At 41.2% G+C, this 19,458-nt stretch overlaps 1 protein-coding gene across 5 annotated transcripts in view; it reads right to left on the reverse strand.

The window, feature by feature from the left end:
• PI4K2B (phosphatidylinositol 4-kinase type 2 beta) overlaps positions 1-19,458 on the reverse strand; it is a 43,438-nt gene that overhangs the window by 16,069 nt on the left and 7,911 nt on the right. For 4 of the 5 annotated variants that reach the window (XM_039542525.1, XM_039542524.1, XM_039542523.1 and 1 more), the window contains exons 2-4: positions 12,410-12,567; positions 2,917-3,117; positions 989-1,120 (exon numbers count right to left, since the gene is read on the reverse strand). In XM_039542525.1, coding sequence (XP_039398459.1) covers positions 989-1,120; positions 2,917-3,117; positions 12,410-12,544 — 468 coding nt within the window. In that variant the 5' untranslated portion in view covers positions 12,545-12,567. Of the gene's footprint in view, positions 1-988; positions 1,121-2,916; positions 3,118-12,409; positions 12,568-19,291; positions 19,350-19,458 lie in introns of those variants that run through there. The other variant, XM_039542522.1, reaches the window with a different exon arrangement.

The raw sequence follows: 19,458 nt of genomic DNA on the forward strand, positions 1-19,458 counted from the left end.
AGGATGCTGCAGGCAAGTTTTGGGGCTGGCTTCCACTCACTGCCCTCACAGTGGATGCTACCTGGGTGCCTCTGCATATGCAGCCCCAGGGAATAACAGCCCCAGGTGTCCAGGAACAAGGGTCAGAGAATGGAGCAGGGACTAAGCAGCTGCCCTGCAGGGAGTGGGAGTAGCAGAGCTCCTGACTCAGCATTTCCAAGGGAGGGATGATCCCCAAACATCCTGGCAGCCAGGAGCTGCCTCCTACTGTCAGCTTTGCTCCCTGTTCTGGGCAAGTTCTGCGCAACAGCAAAGAGGAACCAGAGCCACCACCGCAGGAGGCTGCAGGGAAGATTTGAGTCTGTCACCCACTTGCCACTGTGAGTGCACACGTTGCACATGCAGCACCAGGGAGGGCACAGAGAGGCCAAAGAGCAGAACATGAACTGTGGGGAGCGGAAACATCGGGCACCCGGGTCAGCACAGCCTGAGGAGGGATGACCCCCAATATCCTGGCGATCAGGAACTGCCTCCCACCTGCCAGCTTTGCTCCCGGCTCCAGGCAAGCTCCATGCAGCAGTGGAGATGGAACAGGAAGGGCGGAGTGCATTTGGCCAGGTGGTAATGTCGCTTCTGGCAGCGCTGCTTCTCTGCAGCCAGGAACTCGGATACATCTGGAGGACTTCCGGGGCCACATGCACCCAGCAAAACAATATTGCTCAGACCCTACATCCCAGTTTAACCTGGGCTCGGACTCTCTAGCCCTACAGGATCCTGGGACCTTGGGTCCAAGCCCTAGGTTAGCGCAATTAACGTGTGGACACAAGGGGGGTTTGGCTTGAGCCTGGGCTCACGCTGCTGTGTAGACATACCCTAAACTAATACCAGCTTTCTTCTCCTGTGACTGAAGCTACCTATGAATGTCCTCTTTTTGATTCAGCAAAATATATCCTGCATAGCCAAGGCAGTAACAAAATACTACAATGCAAAGCTTCTCAGAAGAACTTACCTTAGGAGGTAGTCCAATTCGATGAAATTTTTTACCAACTTTTGGCACTTTTTCTAAAGCATATTTTTTCCCTCTTGATTTTGCACGGTCTATTGCACTGTAGTTAAAGGTCTCACTGACAAGCCAGACAACCTTAAAAATATCCAAGTTAAAACATGCCTCAAAATTGCTTATCACTTCAATTACGGATTTACAATAAGATTTCTAACAATCATAAATATGCCAAGGAAATAGCAATATTTAAAAACAAGCAAATTCAATGCAAAAAAAAGCTGCACACATGCAACATTACAGATAGCAGAAAATTTAAATGTACATATAGGTCTGGAAATTCTAGACTACAGTCCTCTTAGAACTGGCTCCCTATTTTAACATACAATGCTTTGTATTACCACTATACTGAAAGAACTACATTAAAAGAATGTTAAGATTGCAAAGTCAAGCACTCAGAAGTTAGAACATAATGAATTAAAGTTGCCCAACCTTATGCAACCTTAATGTATATGCAAAAGGGGGCCAAATTATGTTGGTCTAACATGATCATGTACTATTTTTCTGTCCGGGACCTCTGCTTCATTCAATGAATATGTAACTATTGAATATTTTTTAATCTTCTCATTCAATCTCTCTCCCCCAGGTCTTATTTATGCTCACCATCCAAACTCTGTACTGAATACAAAATTATTAGTTTCCTCATGGGCATTTCTACGGTGCTCTCACAAGTGTCTGAGTGTTTCACAAACATTAATGACTTTATCTGTATAATATTGCCATGAAAATAGGTGGTATTATCCCCCTTTTACGCTGGGAAATGTAGACCTGGAAAGAGTAATGTCAAAATTATCCAAAGTGTCTAGACACCTAGGCGCTGAATTTTCAGAGGACTTGGTATTTTTATAGAACTTTATACATTCAAAGCACAGCTTCAACTGACTTCAGTTGCAGTTCTGACCATTCAGCACTTCTTGTAATTTGGCCCCAAGTGTCTCACACTGAGCACCAAGCAAATGCACACACAATTAGTGACCAAATAGGTATTCAATTTCCTTAACCATTACAACATCCTTTCTTTTCTTGCAGTCCCCTGCCTCATTCGCTATTCATCACTCTTTCACCTTCTGCAATACACAAGACAAGAGTTCTACAGACAATATCCTCCCTTTGCTACGCAGTCCTGATATATTCATACAGCACTATCCATCCTAGGCACTGAATTAGGGAACGGTTTTGAAGAAAAATAGTATGATCACATATTTAAAGACCGTCTCATAATACATATGCAAAAAGGAATGAATTAAAGTTGCAAGAACAATCTCAATTCTGGCATTTCCTAACTTCTGAGTGCTTGAATTTGCAACTTTGAAATAACTTCAAAGCAGCGTTTTTAATGCAATTTCTTAGGGTTTTTTTTAAAACTAAAAAAATGCCATCATGTAAAACCATAATCATCCCCCACATTGGTGATCAGTAGGATTTGGAGCTTTATATCCACAGTGCAGACCTCATCACCTGAGCTAGGGGACAGTTGATAGCAATAGTAGGCATTATTTCCTATGTGGACCAACCACTGGAGAGGGATGAGACAAGCATTTTTCTGGTGGGTTTAACAGCTATTTGCTGAAGGCAGAGACATGTGGGTTCCCTTCCCCAGGACTCCTAGGTTCCATTACAGGTTCTGGAAAGGAGCATGCTATAGTGATTAGACACAATTTTGCCACTGGACCCCAGCTTGCCCTCCCCGCACTCGGATTCTATTCAACCCTCTCTCACTGGCTCATGCAATGCACATTAAATTGTTTTTCTCCAATATAAGTTTCTCTCTCTCAAGTTGGGGATAAAAATACTCAGTTTGATTCTACACTGCAATATCATATCCTCATTTATTTTGCACACTTAAGTTGTAGTGTACTAAATAAGAACTCTTTTACCTTAGTTTTAGGTACCACTCCTAATCCTAGTTTGGTGTCCACAAGACAGGCACCAGTTTCAGAAAGGTATCCCTGATTAGGAACAAGGCAGCCTCTGCCAAAGCAGCAAGGACAACAGATCTTGTGAAAGTATTTGGTCCATTTTGGATTCAGATGACCATAAGGCTCTTCAGATTTTGGTTTGAATACTCCAATAGTTTTCTAAGAAAAAAAATGCAAAGTTAAGTAACATACTCACATAATAGTTTGAAGTGTAAGAATTAGTCACAACAGTTTTATTGAAAAATTCACAACTTGCATTTTAAGATTTATAGACTTGGAAAATAGTTTGCCATCACTGATGATATTCTGCTTTGTACTTGTTCATTTTTGTCTAAACAAGGAGTTGAATAGTAACATTAAAATGGTAATGTCAATTCACAAGTTTCTAAGTAAAATGAAATGCTTGTCTAAAATGTACCACTCAAAATAAAACTTTTGTTCACCAATATATTAAGATAGATATCTTTAGTGCTTGGGTTTTATTTATATTAAAAGGGACATGGTCAATCTCAAATTTTAAAAATGAGTTAAAAGTAGTAATCAGATTTTCTAATTTAAGATGTCTTCTCTCCCATAATACTTACTTGTGAAAGACGCACCGAAACACAACTATACTGAAGAAAGTGACACACACAAAAAAACTAAAGTTAAATTAGAAAACATTTTTCTTTCCTCTAATCAAATTTTAGGTGTTTTTAGTGACAGTATATAAAAAAGTAATATGTTTTTTAGTTTGTTTGCAGCTAATTAAGAAGCTGTGTTGTCTTGTACAGCTGCTTCAGACTCAGTTTCTCATAGCGGACAATGCCTCAAGCCATCAAGTAATTTACCTTAAAGGGACACAATGAGCTTGAAATTGTCTTTATTGTCAAAAGTAATCTTAGGGTTTACTTTTAAGTTTCTTGTTAGAAATGTCCATCTGGTTGATTATGTCTCCAAGCTCAGTTTCAGATAAACCAGTACACTGACTACAATAAGGTTCAAATAAGGACCATGTCTTCATTCTCTCTATACCAGTGGTCCCCAAACTTTTCAGGGTCATACCTCCCTTTACCCCTGTCCATGCATCCCCCTCGCCCTTCAGAGCTAAGGCAGAGAGCAGGCTCCCAGGGACGGGGGAGAAGGGGAACACAGATAGAGGTAAGGGGACCAAGGCTGGGGCTGCAGATGGGGACAGGTTTGGGGCTGGGAGTAGAGCTGGGGCCCCATCCAGGGACCGAGGCAGAGCAGAGGTGGGAGCAGAGTGGGGCTGGGTGGCGCTTCCTGCCCGCCCCCCATAGGGGATGGCCCAGGCCCTGCTGCACTCTCCTGAATGTTCCTCTGTGCCCCCCTAGGGCACACCCCACAGTTCAGGGGCCTCTGCTCTATACAAAGCCACATACAACACTAAATAAACAGATTATGATAAATATTAACCGATACCATTTCTAAGAGGATTTCCCCCAGAATTTTTGAATTAACATCTACCTATAATTGAGTCTCCTGGTAATTCAGACATTATCCATTCCTATACCCCTTTAGTCAAGATCATCAATAAGCTTCCTCTGGGCTGGAAGCTAACTTCTTTCCCTAGTGACTGCTGGTTCAACTAGATTGGAGAAAGAGAACCCCAACAAAATAACTAGCATTACTAAGTAGTTAGTAATCAGCTTCAATTAGATGAGATTTAAACTAACTTCATACAGAAAACAAATATATTAAGTTTTGAATTAAAATAGATTCTCTCGCGAATTGCAACAAACTAAATTATGCTTGATGTAAATATACTTGTGATTTTACCAAAGTTCCTTATTTTCAATGCACAATTACTTACTAGTAGCCAGAACAATATATTTGGTAATGGAGAGGCTGGGGAAAATCAGTGAAGAAGCGAGGGGAAGTTTAGAGGCTATAAAATGAAGAGGTGGAACAAAATTACGAGTTCAGAGAACTGGGATATCTAGTATATGAAGAGAAAAATGTGAGTTTCCATGTAGCTTCCAGAACCCTAGACTATTCTTTTGAACTATTTTCCAATGAGATCTTTTTAGATAAGCGTTAAGCTCATTTACCTACTCCAATTGACTTGATCATTTGTGATTTTGTTTTTCACATGCAAGCCTTTAAAGCCATCTCATTTGTACGTATATGTGCTAATGAAACAGCCCACATTACTATGGACAATAGAACACTAATTCCCCACAGTATAGCATTTTTTTTTTAAACCAAACAGTTGAGTTTTGTTTTCTTTTTTAACAGCTGCCCATAGCCTTGCCCGAAAATCATTAACACAAAAATTCCCTTTGGAAGGATATTTATCTATTTAAAAAATAAAATAAAAAATCTGACCGTCAGAAAAATATAGTGGTTTCCATTTTATTGACATTTGTAATCCTTTAACTCAGTAGTCTCCAAACTTTTTAAGGCGCATCACCTACGTCTAATATAATTCTCTCTCTCCCCCGCCCCCATCACAGTTAGGAGCCAGGGCCTGAAGCGGGGCCGCAGTTGGGGCCAGAGCTATGGCTGGAGCTGGGCCACAGCTGGGAGCCAGAGATGCGGCTGGGGGCAGGGCTACATGCAGGAGTGAGGATGGGGGCAGAGCAGGGCTGGGTGGCGCTCTCTCCCTGCCACCCATTGGGGCTGGCCTGGGGTCTGCCGCACTCCTGAACATTCCTTCATGCCCTCCAGAACGTGGGGGGTGCGCCCCAGTTTGGAGATCGCTGCTTTAACTCATCATGTATTGATATTCATAAGCAGTTTTTTCTAAGTATCAAAGAACAGCTGTAAAGTTAGTATTAAAGCAAACAATTAAAATTTTCTAATCTATCATCTTTTTATGAATGATTTTATAAAATAGTTTACATTACTATCTTTAAAAAAACAGAACAATAAAAATAAAGGGTAACTGCTTGACTAGAGGACTGAACATTTCTAGTTCTAAATAAATAATGCCACAGTCTAAACAACTTTAATTATGACTTGCATTAGCTAATTCAGATGCAGAAAGAGCAAAACGATGACTGACAAGCCCTATGGTAATATAATAATAAATAATCAAACAGTAATGGAACCATATGAAACCAGGCTTCACATTTTAATTCTATGTACTCATGGACAATAGCAGTGCACTGACTGCTAACCTGACAGTGTATAGATTAGTCAAAGCTCCCCATAAAATGTTTCCTATAATAGATCATTCTGGTCTGAACAATTCTGAAGGCCTCAGTGTATTTACATAATGAAGCTATCCCGACTAGCAAGCATTCATCATGAAATCACAATACAAATTTTAATCACATTTTAATCATTTCTGCATGTAGAAAAATACCATTTAAATTTTACTTGTGATATTTATTCTGTTTATTGTAAATGAATTCCTTAAATTAAGCAGTCATTAGTAAATAAGTATTCTCAGAATTTTAATGTTAAAATGATCAATATCTATAAAAGGTGATTCATGAAAAATCAAATTGCAAAGCTGAAAGGAACAGGTCGGTCCAACTAGCCATGTCACACATTTTCATTAAAACACTCAGAAAGGTTCTGCCCGCACTTTAATTTTTAACTACTTTTTATAACCAATTAGTGACACCGTTTGCTCAAAACAAAGTTAGTGGCCATAAACCATAAGTTTAATACAGAGTGAACATGGTACAGCATTTCACTCCATCCAAGTTCTACTTTGGTGCATGATTTTCTACCTGAAAGAGTTTCAACCCACCATTTCTTTGTATCATTTCTATTTCTCCAATTCCTCTTCCTCCTATTACAGAGGATATCCGAAATGCACTTCCCTCAAAAGCAGCTGATGCCACTCTGGGCAAGCCCTCTAGGCACATACATTCTATTGGGGTAGTAGTGGGGGGGGGGGCTAATAAACTATTTTAAACTGCAGCTCAATTACTTTTGCAATATTATTTTTGAATTTAGATTTTATTAGCTTTTTTTTTTGGTTAAGTTTCCTTTACCACTCATGGGCAGGGATGATGACCCTACCTCTGTTTGCCAGAAGACGGGAATGGGCGACAGGGGATGGATCACTTGATGATTACCTGTTCTGTTCATTCCCTCTGGGCCACCTGGCATTGGTCACGGTTGGAAGACAGGATACTGGGCTAGATGGACCTTTGGTCTGACCCTGTATGGCCGTTCTTATGTTCATTACTCATAGGTATTTTAATACACAATGAACTAAGAGCATGGCAGTTTATCATTTCACTTCTGTTGGCATCAAATAAAAGAGCTAAGGAGAGGGAGGCAAAAATCCACACTTTCAGTTTACCTATATTCAGGGAAAACAGGTTATCAAGACAATGATACAATCATAGGGATGTTAAATACTTTAAAACACAGAGTGAAGAAACGAAATACTGTGACTACATATTTCCCAACACAAGGGATAGAGGACTTATTTTCCCTACCCACAGGGGAATGAGAGAAAACACATCAGAAAACTGGTTTGGTGTGAGATGATGCAACACTGAAATGTCAAGCTGAAAAAGGATTTAAAAGCCAGCCTAAAAGAAAGGGGCTTGGATGGTAGGGATGTAAGTTAAACCGATTAACCAATAAGTGTGCGGCCAGGGGGTGGGGCAGGAAGCAGCCAGGATCCTGGACACATGGGGTGGCAGCGGAGCCCCACATAAAACATGGGGGGGCTGCAGTGCCCCAACACTCCTAGCTCCCCATTAAACCGATTGAATTTCAATAGCTTAAACAATTACTTTTTTACCCGCTATTTACATCCCTATTGGAGAGTTGACAAAGGAGTGTCTGTGGAGTCCAAGAAGCACAGCAGCAGATGTGATGGACCTGGACAGAAACCTGAACTGACAAGCACAGAGACTGCTGGGAGAATGAGGCAAAGCTGTAAATCAAATGTAATAAATCTTCTTGTGACACCCCAGACAATTATTTCATATTTTGAAATAAAGCTCGACTACCTACCAATATTTTTATAAATATTTAGTCCAAGCATATTTGAATATTTTATGACTGTTTCCTCCATATATATCAAAGTATGATGAAATGACTTGTTTTGGAGACAATCACTACCAGGCACACAGGAAGGAAAGAAAACTGAACTCTGACCTTAAATGATGCTGAGTGGAAGTATAAGTAATAGCTTCAGCATTAAGAAACAAACAAGAAAATAAAGGGCTCCTCCCAAAAAGTCCCACAAAGAAGATAGCCAAGGCTATCATAGGCCATTGGACAGTTGAGACTTGAGGGTGTTAGGCATTGTTACATATATATAGGACTGCCGGAATTCATGGGTGTTTTTGTGTGTCATGATTTCAACAGAGAATATCAGTTTATGGTGTTGTAGCACTGACTGGCTCCAATCATGGATCAGGGCCATATCGTGCTAGGTGTTGTATACACAAAACAAAAAAAACACCCCTGCTCTGAAGAGCTTTTATAAGATCTGACGTGGATTATGATTTCTGTTTGTGAGTCTTAGCTCCTTCCTGTGAGTGTGATGGAACTCCCCTCAGAAGGTGTATGGGGTTGTTTGTTAGTTTTTTAACTTTTGAGGGCAGCGGGGTAGAGCATGAGCCAGACTTCCTAGTGATTGTAGCACACTGCTACAAGAAGTACTGTGTTCCAAAAGTTCTAGTCTCTTAATTCAACTGCAGGAAGTGACATATCACAGAAAGACAAGGTTGGGGAGGTAATATCTTTATTGGACCAACTTCTGTTGGTGAGAAAGAGAAGCTTTCGAGCTTACACAGAACTGTTCTTCAGACCTGAAGGGCTCTGTGTAAGCTCGAAAGTTTGTCTCTCTAACTAATAGAAGTTAGTCCAATAAAGATATTACTTTACCCGCCTTGTATCTCTAATATCCTGGGATAAGCACAGCTACAACACCACTGCATACATATCAGAAAGAAAAGCCGATTGAAGATAATTAGAATAAGAATAAACAAGAAAAAGATGCATTCAAAACCAGCAACCTCCAAACTCTGAGGAAAGATGGGTGGGCAAGCAAGAATCCTGCAAGTTGATCTTTTCATAGGAGCAAAATTAGTAAGTAATTTCCCCTTCTCTAATGATATCATCTATGCATGACGACCTCTCCAAAATCCAAACAAAGATTAAGAGCTGTTCCAAGAATATAGGAGTAAAAAGCTCCACCATGCACTAGCAACAAGGCAGTTGTGTATAAATAAGGAGTGAATATTTGGCATGTAAGATGACAGGTACTTCAACTCAGGCACAATACTCAGCCTGTAGAATGATTCTCCCCGCACAACCTCCCTCTCCCCCCCAAACCACCTATGCAAACCCAACTGAAAATAAAAGGCATCCAAAATAATTGTTTTGCTTCATGACCAGCCAAATCACAGCAATTTGAAATGCAATCAGATAGCTATTTAAGGCACTGGCGTCTTGGTAACAGCACTGTCCAGCAGACTGGTGTCAGAAGTTGGATGGATTTTCTAAATGCATCAGTCCACACCAAGCTCTTTTCTAGAAAAGTTCTTATACCACTCTCTTCATCACAGTAACTGAATATCTTCCAGAAATGCAATAAATGACATGACTAACATCTGTCATGTGTGGTCCATTCTCTCATCCTCTTCTCCACACTGAAGGTTGGTGGGGGATTTGTGTGCAGAGTGGTTTTTGTTTTAGTAGGTCTTAAAAAATATGCACACACTACTAGCTGTTTATATTAGATAACATGAGGTTGAAAAAATGCACATTTCACTAGGAATGGAAGGTGGTGAGGTTTGTGATGGTCCTTAGCTCCTGGGGGAATTCATTCCAGTCTCAGCCCAACCTCTGAGGCAGCTGTGTCTCCTGCATTAATGTACTTTACTTACCCTTGTGGTGGGAAGTTCCACTGTGGCTGAGAAGTGGAGTTGTCAACCACTGCCCTCATCCTGGAGGTGATCTTTTAGAAATCTTGAGCCCAGGCCACCGAGCACCTTGAAGATGAGGACAGACACCCCAGATAGAAACGCAAAAACCTTTTATCAAACAACTGGAGAAAAACTTCAGTGCAATGGGCATGTGGCAAGGGGAAAAAGGTTGTCAGGTTTATAAACTTATTAAGGTGGAACTCTGGTATCACCTTAGAGAGGAATTTAGAATAAGTCCACAGCACCACCTTAACCTCATAAAATCTGGAAGATGGGTTGGTCAAGACAGCTTGAAGAGTTCACTCACCCTGTAACCCGAAATCACCGTGATCACGAAAGTGACCTTCCATGTAAGAAACTTAAGATCACAGGAAATGAGTGCTTCAAAAGGAGATTGCATCCACTTTTTCATAATCACGTTAATATCCCAGACAGGGATTTTTAATGATTTTTTTTTTAAATAGTCAATACCCATACAAACCTGAGAACAAGGATCATTCTTTTGGGGATACAGGACAACCATCTGGAAGGTTGGCTGAAAACCTGATGCTGTACCTACACTGTACAATGCTCAAGACCCATATGCCCAAGGTGACCACAGGTATTCAAGACTAATAGGCTCCTAAATCTGCCTCTAACTGGGAGGTCTTGGCAGACTACTGGTAAAGGCTGGCCAGCTAAGCATCTAGAACCTTCCAAAAACTCTTTGCTTTTTGGTGCTTGCTGAAATATCCCTTTGGCTTTTGGAAGTGCTGAGGACTTCAGATAGGGGTGATTAAGCTCCCTCAAAGCCAGCTGGCGATGTGAAGTCAACTTGCAAACCAGAGTCTCTCTCTTTGGTACACACTAGGGCAGTGGTCCCCAACGTGGTGCCCGCCGGGGCATTTATGTGCGTCCGCCTAGTGCTCAGCAGGGGAAAGAAGCCACGGCCCTGCGGTTGCCAGGGATAGAGAACTCCAGGGCTGTGGGCGCCGGTGCTCTCTGTCCCCGGCAGGCGCGGGGCTGAAGCTGCTCTCCGGCTTCAAGAGAAGCCGCAGCCCCGCGCCTGCTGAGCACAGAGAACTCCAGGGCTGCAGGCGCCAGTGTTCTCTGTCCCTGGCAGGCGTGGGGCCCGCCTAGTGCCCAGCAGGGGAGAGATGCCAGGGCCCCCCACCTGCTGGGGACAGAGTACTCCGGGGCTGCAGGCTGCGCAGCTTCTCTCAGGCTTCTCCCTGCACTGCCCAGAACTGCCGCAAAAAAACCACCACACGCTCCGCCTCTGCAGAATGGACCAAATGCTGCCTCATAGCATGTGCTGACACAGGCACCTGTTTGCTCCACTGGTGCCTGAAGCCAGCCCTGTATGTGAGTATTCTTCCTGCACTGATACTGCTGTTTTCTTGTGCTTTGAAATTTATTATTTTTTTAACATTTTGCTCCAAAATGAGTGGTTCAAATAAGAGACAACGTACGTATTATTTCAACCCAGAGTGGGAAGAATATTAAATATGATGTTTTTCGTATTATTTAATGTACAAATACAAAATAAGGCTTGAAAAATTGTTGGTGCCCGCCACACTCTTCTGAAAACATGAATGTCCTACTGGCCACAAAAAGGTTGGGGACCACTGCACTAGGGGTTAGAACCAGTCAGTCACAAGAATGGAATCAGACCTTTGGATAACATTTTCAAAAGAATGTAAGGTCACTCAGAAGCCTAAGTCCTACTTCCCTGTCTCAAATCACCATGTACACATCACTCTCCTGAGCACTAACTTCTCATGTTTGCTTACAACATTCCTGCTAATACATCCCAGAATGATGTCAGCTTTTTTTTGCAACAATATTACACTGCTGACTCATATTTAGCTTGTTATACCTGGGGGTTATATAGTGTCTCTTTCCACAGTACTTTGTTCTATCCAGTCATTTCCCAATTTTGTATGTGTGCAATTGATTGTTCCTTCCTAAGTGGAGTATTTTGCACTTGTTCTGATTGAATTTCACCCTATTTACTTCAGACCATTTCTCCAGTTTGTCCAGATCATTTTAATTTAACAAGAGAGGCAAAGCTGAAGCTGAAATTTAAGAGACTCAAAACATGAGCAGGGAAGCAGAAAAATCCTTATTAAAAGACATTTAAAAGAGAAATGTTTAAGACCTCTGTAAAGCTATTGTGAAGCTATCAAAAGCATCAAAACATTCAAGTTCTTGAAGTTTATGGTGTCCTTTTAAGATAGAAAGTAAAGAATATCAGAATTTTACACAAGGTAAGAAGAATCCTTGACCTGTTTTCAAATAGTAACAGATATCCCACTCCCCATATATTTTGATTAAGCATCAGCCATTCAAGAGTGCCTGAATAAATTCCACTACACAGGAATTAGAATTATTTTCAGATTATCTTGTTTTGCAAGATGTGGTAATGAGGCAAGCTACCTGATCAAACTGATTTTCACAGCTGTGCTCTTAATGCACCAAAATAAACTAAACTAACATGGCACCATTTATTCAAGGGAGACACTTGCTTTGGTTAACAGTCAGAGAATGTCAGTTTCTTCCACCTTTTCAAATAAAATGAGTTGCATTTACTATGTCTGATGAGCGAATAATGCACTCACCCCCTTTGGATCCTTGACAAAATAGCTCCCACTAGATCCTTGGGAAATTCTTTCCGGAAAGACGCCACACTCTATAGCTTGTTCTGTTCTCAGCACAATTTCTGCAAATTCTGGATCATCCAAAAATAAGTTCATCTCTGCAGTACTTCCCACATTTCCTAAAAAACAAAGAGTTATTCCTCTAAATGCTATTGAACTACATTAGACATTGTTTACACAATAGATGGGGATTAGGAAAAAATTATACCAGTTTTTCCTCCTTTAGTTAGAAAAAGACACTAGCAATCACTAGAGACCAAGGGTGAAATGCTGGCCTCACTGATGTCAGTGGAGTTCTGCTATTGATTTCACCAAGACTAGGATTTCATCAAGTGCCTACAAAGTATCTATTGTTTAAAAAAGTTAAGCATTAAACCTAGTTTGTGTCAACTTATCTGAGGTCAATATTGTAAAAATGTTTATCAACTTTAATACAGAATAAATACAAGGGAATATGAATAAAAATTAAATTTATTCATGTAAACAACTCATGTTTATTTTGTTCTTATAGACTTTGTTTCCAAAGGAGGGAAGTTCAGATGAGTGGACTAAAAAGCTTTTATTGATCATTTTTACTAACATCTGTCCACATATGTAAGTTGGCCCTGTAAAGAAAGTTAGATGAGTAAAGGCAGCACTAAATATTCAAGGATATAGTCCATTTAACAGCTTTGCTTAATGTACTTGTTTTTTTTACATTTTCAAATCCTCTGCCACAAATAACAGTATGAAAATGTTGTTAACTAGCTATCCATTAAGCATATCATTTGCAACTAGCATTAAGATCCAGTTTAAGTTCTGAAATACTTGTTAACAGCCAAACTTTAAAGCATTCAAATTAACTAATCACCAGAGGGTTTTTTGCATACCAATGAACATAGAAATTACAGCTTTGTACAAGTGTGAAAAAAATCAAAGTTCTATGAAAACAGTTTCCATGACTTAGCACTTCTATTGCAATTGACACATTTTGAAATCTGTTTTTATCAAAAGCTTTGAAATCTGAAGTATCTGACAAGTTCTCCAAATGTTTTTTTGTTTGTTTGTTTTTTAATTTTTGGACTATATTTTACATACATGAAGTTCTTATAGCTAGAGAAAATATTTTAGGGATTATGAGGCAAAAGTTAAGGCTGGTCTATCCATGGAGTTATACAAGCTGCTCCTGAATAACTCCATATGTGGACACTTATTCCAGAATAAGAGTGCCTTGTTCCTGTTAAGTGGGTTAAGCTCTACTAACTGCCTGACATGAGGGAAGTGGAAACAATCTCAAGGACACTCAAAACTTCTCTAATTGGAGTGAAAGGGGAGGGGGCAAGGACCCAGCAAACATGATTTACCAGGGCCCCAAATTTCTCACAACAGGCCTGTGTGTAGACAGGCCATTATTGAAAAAAGCTGTAAAAGCTTTGCTTTTCTTCCTTGTCTCCCACATACCTTACTCTTCTCCTCCCTCTTTCTGTCTCACTACTATCTTCTGATTCTCATCCTTAATTCCTTCCCCATGGGAGAACGTCACACCATTCAGTTCACTGGTGCTCAGATGTATAGAAGACGTTCATATTACTGAAGTCAGAGTTAAGCTTTTGCATTATAACATGATTACAAAGAATGTGGTGTGTCTATTATGTTACTATACATATTAAGTACAAAATTTTAGACCTTATCTTCAGTGTATTCAATGGCATGTGCCCAGAATATCTAGAAAATCACAGAAAGCTCCAGGATGAGGACAGTGCTCACCAACTCCACTGCTCAGAAAACACAAAATTATCCGGGGGGGGGGGAGGAAGGCATGACACAGAATGAATGACATTTGACAGATGTTAGTCACGTCACTTTCGTGCTAATGGAAGTTGCTCAGATTTTGCAGTGATGAAGATGGTATGGGAAATCATACATATTTAAAGTGTATGGGACAGTAATAGAAGATCAGAGCGTCAGTGAAAATGGTGTGACTATGATGTTTGGGGGCTAAAATATGCCAAAGGACACCTTTATGGGGTATCCTCTGGCATACTTTAGGGGTTTGTGGATGGGGTTCCCTTTAAGCAATGCTAACTTTTCTTCACTAAGTTTTTGTTTGTGGGGGGGATACACTATTATCAACCATTTTTGATGTAGTCCCCAATACTGTAATCAAATCTAGGCAGGCAGATCCCTGAAACTACACAGATCCCCTTTCAGCTTGGATACACTTCACTTCAGTAGGGCTCTATGCTGGAACAAGGGTCCGCCCACATCTAACTACAGAATCAGATTACTAAACAGCTTAAAATTCAAATGAGAGCCTGGATAATATAACTCAAGTCTTCTGAGCACCCTCAGCTTTTACATAAATCAACTTCATTTGCTTAGGCTTTGTCTAGATTTGAATATGCAATATTAAAACACGTTAGCTAACATACACCTCTACCTGGATAATACATGACCCGATATAACATGAATTTGGATATAATGCGGTAAAGCAGTGCTCCGGGGGGGGGAGAGCAGGGCTGCGCACTCCGGTGGATCAAAGCAAGTTCGATATAACGTGGTTTCACCTATAACGCGGTAAGATTTTTTGGCTCCTGAGGACAGCATTATATCGAGGTAGAAGTGTAACACATTTTAAAGGAGTAAGACAGAAAGCAGCAAATAATTTAAAACATGCTAAACTGATTGTGGGAGGGATCAGTGGCTTGAGCATTGGCCTGCTAAACCCAGGGTTGTGAGCTCAATCCTTGAGGGGCCCATTTAGGAATCTGGGGCAAAAATCTGTTTGGGATTGGTCCTGCTTTGAGCAAGGGGTTGGACTAGATGACCTCCTGAGGTCCTTTCTAACCTGATATTCTATGAGTTAACATTGGGACTCTCCCTAGTCTATTCTTTACAGGTTCTTACACTGTGCCCACCACCATATCTGAGCTCTTTCCAGTAGTGCACTAAGCAACATGACTATCATCTGCCATATATTGTTCTCTCAGACTCTCCCTAGTGATAAAAATGTGTGCAGTTGAGTGTTATTGTGACAGTCTGTACCTTAAAATAACATCCTGGAACCTCCATATTCACCACGGTCATATGATTATGATATGTTTTGTACAATGCATGCCTTGTGAAGTATCATTTTAAAATCTGTCCTGACCTGTTGAATTTTACTATCATTGTATGTGAAGTTATGAAGTATTGCTATAGGTTTGTTACTGAAATTTAGGGTATGGCTACACTTGCAGCCGTACAGCGCTGCCGCGGGAGCACTCCCGCGGCAGCCCTTTGAAGTGTGAGTGTGGTCGCAGCGCCAGCGCTGGGAGAGAGCTCTCCCAGCGCTGCACGTACTCCACCTCCCCGTGGGGATCCCAGCGCTGGTGTGTGCAAGGATACATCCTTATACCTTGGAGGCCAGCGCTGGGATCCCACCTCCCAGCGCTGGGGCACTGTTTACACTGGCACTTTGCAGCGCTGTAACTTGCTGCGCTCAGGGGGGTGTTTTTTCACACCCCATAGCGAGAAAGTTGCAGCGCTGTAAAGCGCCAGTGTAGCCAAGGCCATAGTGTGAAGTTGGAAATGCCCACAGCTAGCCATTTAGTGGCGACAAAGGAGTAACTGACAAGACGGAGTTATATCAGGACCAGCCTAACGTGTTGATTGCCCATCAAGAAGAATCCACTATCCCAGAGACTCTGAGAGGGCAAGTACGCAATGAGGGCTCAGGGTATGGCTACACTGGCGATTTGCAGCGCTGGAAAGCCTCCACCAGCGCTGCAATTAGTAAGTGGCCACACCTGCAGGGCACTTCCAGCGCTGCAACTCCCTGGCTGCAGCGCTGGCCGTACACCTCACTCAGCATGGGGAATAAGGATTCCAGCGCTGGTGCTGCAGCGCTGGTCATCAAGTGTGGCCACACACCAGCGCTGTGACTGGCCTCCAAGGTATAAGGGTGTATCCCAGAATGCTTTTATAAATTACTCTCTTTGTTTTGTTATGCAGCCTCTCTTTGTTTTGTTGTGAACGAGCTCCGACTCCGGAGCTCCGTTGCCGCTGCTGCTTATCTAAAAAACAAACAGAGCTCCTGTTTGCTGTGATCATCTGTACCTGGCTGTAAACAATCAAATGAGATTGCAGGCAGGGAGTGAATGCAACAGCGGGGAGTCGTGTTGGCTGCAGGCTGTTTGCAATTAAGAGTTAAGACTAAGGGTTTGGAACCATGTTCTGATTTTTCAAGGCAGGAAGCTAAACACACAGTGTTGGCTCCAAAAATCCCCTCTCTCTCTCCCCCCGCTCCCGTCACACCAGACTCCACTCCACCCCCCTCTTTTGAAAAGCACGTTGCGGCCACTTGAATGCTGGGATAGCTGCCCATAATGCATCACTCCCAGCAGCGCTGCTAATGCTGCAAATGTGGCCACACACCAGCGCTGCTCCTACACAGCTGGATGACCAGCGCTGCAAACCGTAAGTGTAGCTATACCCTAAACCAGACCACACAGCAAGGATCTTTCTAATAGCTGGGAAAAGGTATAAAAGAGGGACAGTGAAATCATCTCTTGGCTTCTTCTCCATCCCCCATCTCAAAACCTGGAAAATTGTTTGGAAGATAAAACTTTGAACTGGGGAACCTGGTTCCAGGTTGGGAAGGGGATCCAGCCTGTGTAAATTGCCTGAAACATCCAGTGGGGTGAGAGACTGTTTGATTCAAACCTTACTTATATTAAAGGAACAGGAGTACTTGTGGCATCTTAGAGACTAACAAATTTATTTGACCATAAGCTTTTGTGGGCTATAGCCCACTTCATCAGATGCATAGAATGGAACATATCATAACAAGTGTATATATACATACAGAGAACATGAAAAAGTGGAAGTAGCCATACCAACCATAAGAGGCTAATTAAGATGAGCTATTATCAGCAGGAGGAAAAAAAACATTTGTAGTGATAATCAAGATGGCCCATTTTAGACAGTTGACAAGAAGGTGTGAGGATACTTAACATGGGGAAATAGATTCAATATATGTAATGACCCAGCCACTCCCAGTCTCTATTCAAACCCAAGTTAATGGTATCTAGTTTGCATATTAATTCAAGCTCAGCAGTTTCTGGTTGGAGTCTGTTTTTGAAGCTTTTCTGTTGCAAAACTGCCACCTTTAAGTCTGTTACTGAGTAACCAGAGAGGTTGAACTGTATGTGTATATATATCTTCTTACTATATGATCCATTCTATGCATCTGATGAAGTGGGCTGTGGCCCACGAAAGCTTATGCTCAAATAAATTTGTTAGTCTCTAAGGTGCCACAAGTACTCCTGTTCTTTTACTATATGATCCATTCTATGCATCTGATGAAGTGGGCTGTGGCCCACGAAAGCTTATGCTCAAATAAATTTGTTAGTCTCTAAGGTGCCACAAGTACTCCTGTTCTTTTTGCGGATACAGACTAACATGGCTGCTACTCTGAAACCTTACTTAGACTGTAGAATTTAGACTGCAAGATTATGATTTCTTATGTAACCACTTTGATCTCTATGCTTGCTACTTACAATCACTTAAAAATCTATCTTTCTATAGTTAATAAATCTGTTTTATATTTTATCTAAAACTGTGGTTTTGGTTGAAGTGCTTGGGGAATCTCAGCTCAGGTTAACAAGGGTTGTTGCATATCCACTATCCTTTGTGGAAGTGGCAAACTAATTAATGAGCTTGCACTGCCCAAGTCTTGCACGTGTAAGACAGTATATTGTTGGGGTGCAAGGCTGGGGTGATTGGCTGGTGCTGATCTCTGTATAATTTGTGACTGACTCATGCTATTTAGCTGGGTGTGGGGCTCCACATGCTGATGGCTGAGTGATCACAGCACCTGGAAGGGTTGGCAGCCTGTCACTGGCATAGCACTGACAGAGACAGTGCAGGTTGGAGAGTTAAGGTGCACAACAGTCCCACAGTTCCAGATTGCACTCTGGGGATCCCATCACAGTTGTGTTTTGGAATTTTTTATACATAAATATATAGCAATGTGGGTGTACATGTTTGATAACGCAAAGTCAAAGAAATGCTCCTTGCACTTAAGTGTGAATGGTGGGTAGGTTTATTATGGTCCCTAGCTCCTGAGAGAGTTAATTTCTGTCTACTACACAGACTATTGCAGAAACTTCCATCATACCAAAGAAGCAAAGCTGTTGACAGTCCAATTCAGCACATATAAAAGGCAACATGCTTTATGTACACCACACTTTTAAAATGTGTTATGTCAGAACACATGAGCTAACACATTTTAACATAGCTTCTTTAAAACTTAGGCCTGGTTTACAGTTAAAAGTTTTGCTAGAATAGTTATGGCAGTTAGGATTTTTTTTTTCATATTTCTATCATTCCCCCTCTCCCATCCAAAAAACTGACATAGCTATGCCAGCAATAGCCTGAATGAAGATGCAGTTGTGCAGGTTAAAATGACTTTTTTTATTATATAGTTTATTTCATTTGGGGAACTGTTATAAGATAAACTGGCAAAAACATTATTTTTCAGCTTTAAGCTGCGTCCCTACTAGCAAAGTTTGCTGGTATGGCTATACTAACAAACCTTTTCTAGTGCAGGCAAAGCAGTTTAGACAAGGCCATAGGTTTACACTCCTTTACTGACCTGGAGAGGCTTGAAGAGAGGTATAAAGTCCTAAGAAAGGCAACTAACAATTTGTTGGTTATTATTACTTTCTTGCTACAACCCTCTTTTTGGCACTTTTGCATATGGAATTACACCAACAGACTCACTTACTTTCAAATTTAGACACTTTTCCCTTAAATACTGGGTTTCAAGGACAAGAAAGCAGTTATTAAAAGTCAATTTCATATTGCCAGAAATTTACACACCTGACACACTAATACAAAGCTTCCCAGGCCTATAATAGGTCATAAAAACAAGCACTGGATCACTTTTCACAGACTGGAAAGTGAATAAATATTATTCACAAGAAAAGGAAATTGGACAGTCCTTGAACAAGCAAATCTGAAGGAGAAAAATGAGAAAGCTTTAACAA

Source organism: Mauremys reevesii, linkage group 5 (assembly GCF_016161935.1).
Source record: "Mauremys reevesii isolate NIE-2019 linkage group 5, ASM1616193v1, whole genome shotgun sequence".
NCBI lineage: Eukaryota > Metazoa > Chordata > Testudines > Geoemydidae > Mauremys > Mauremys reevesii.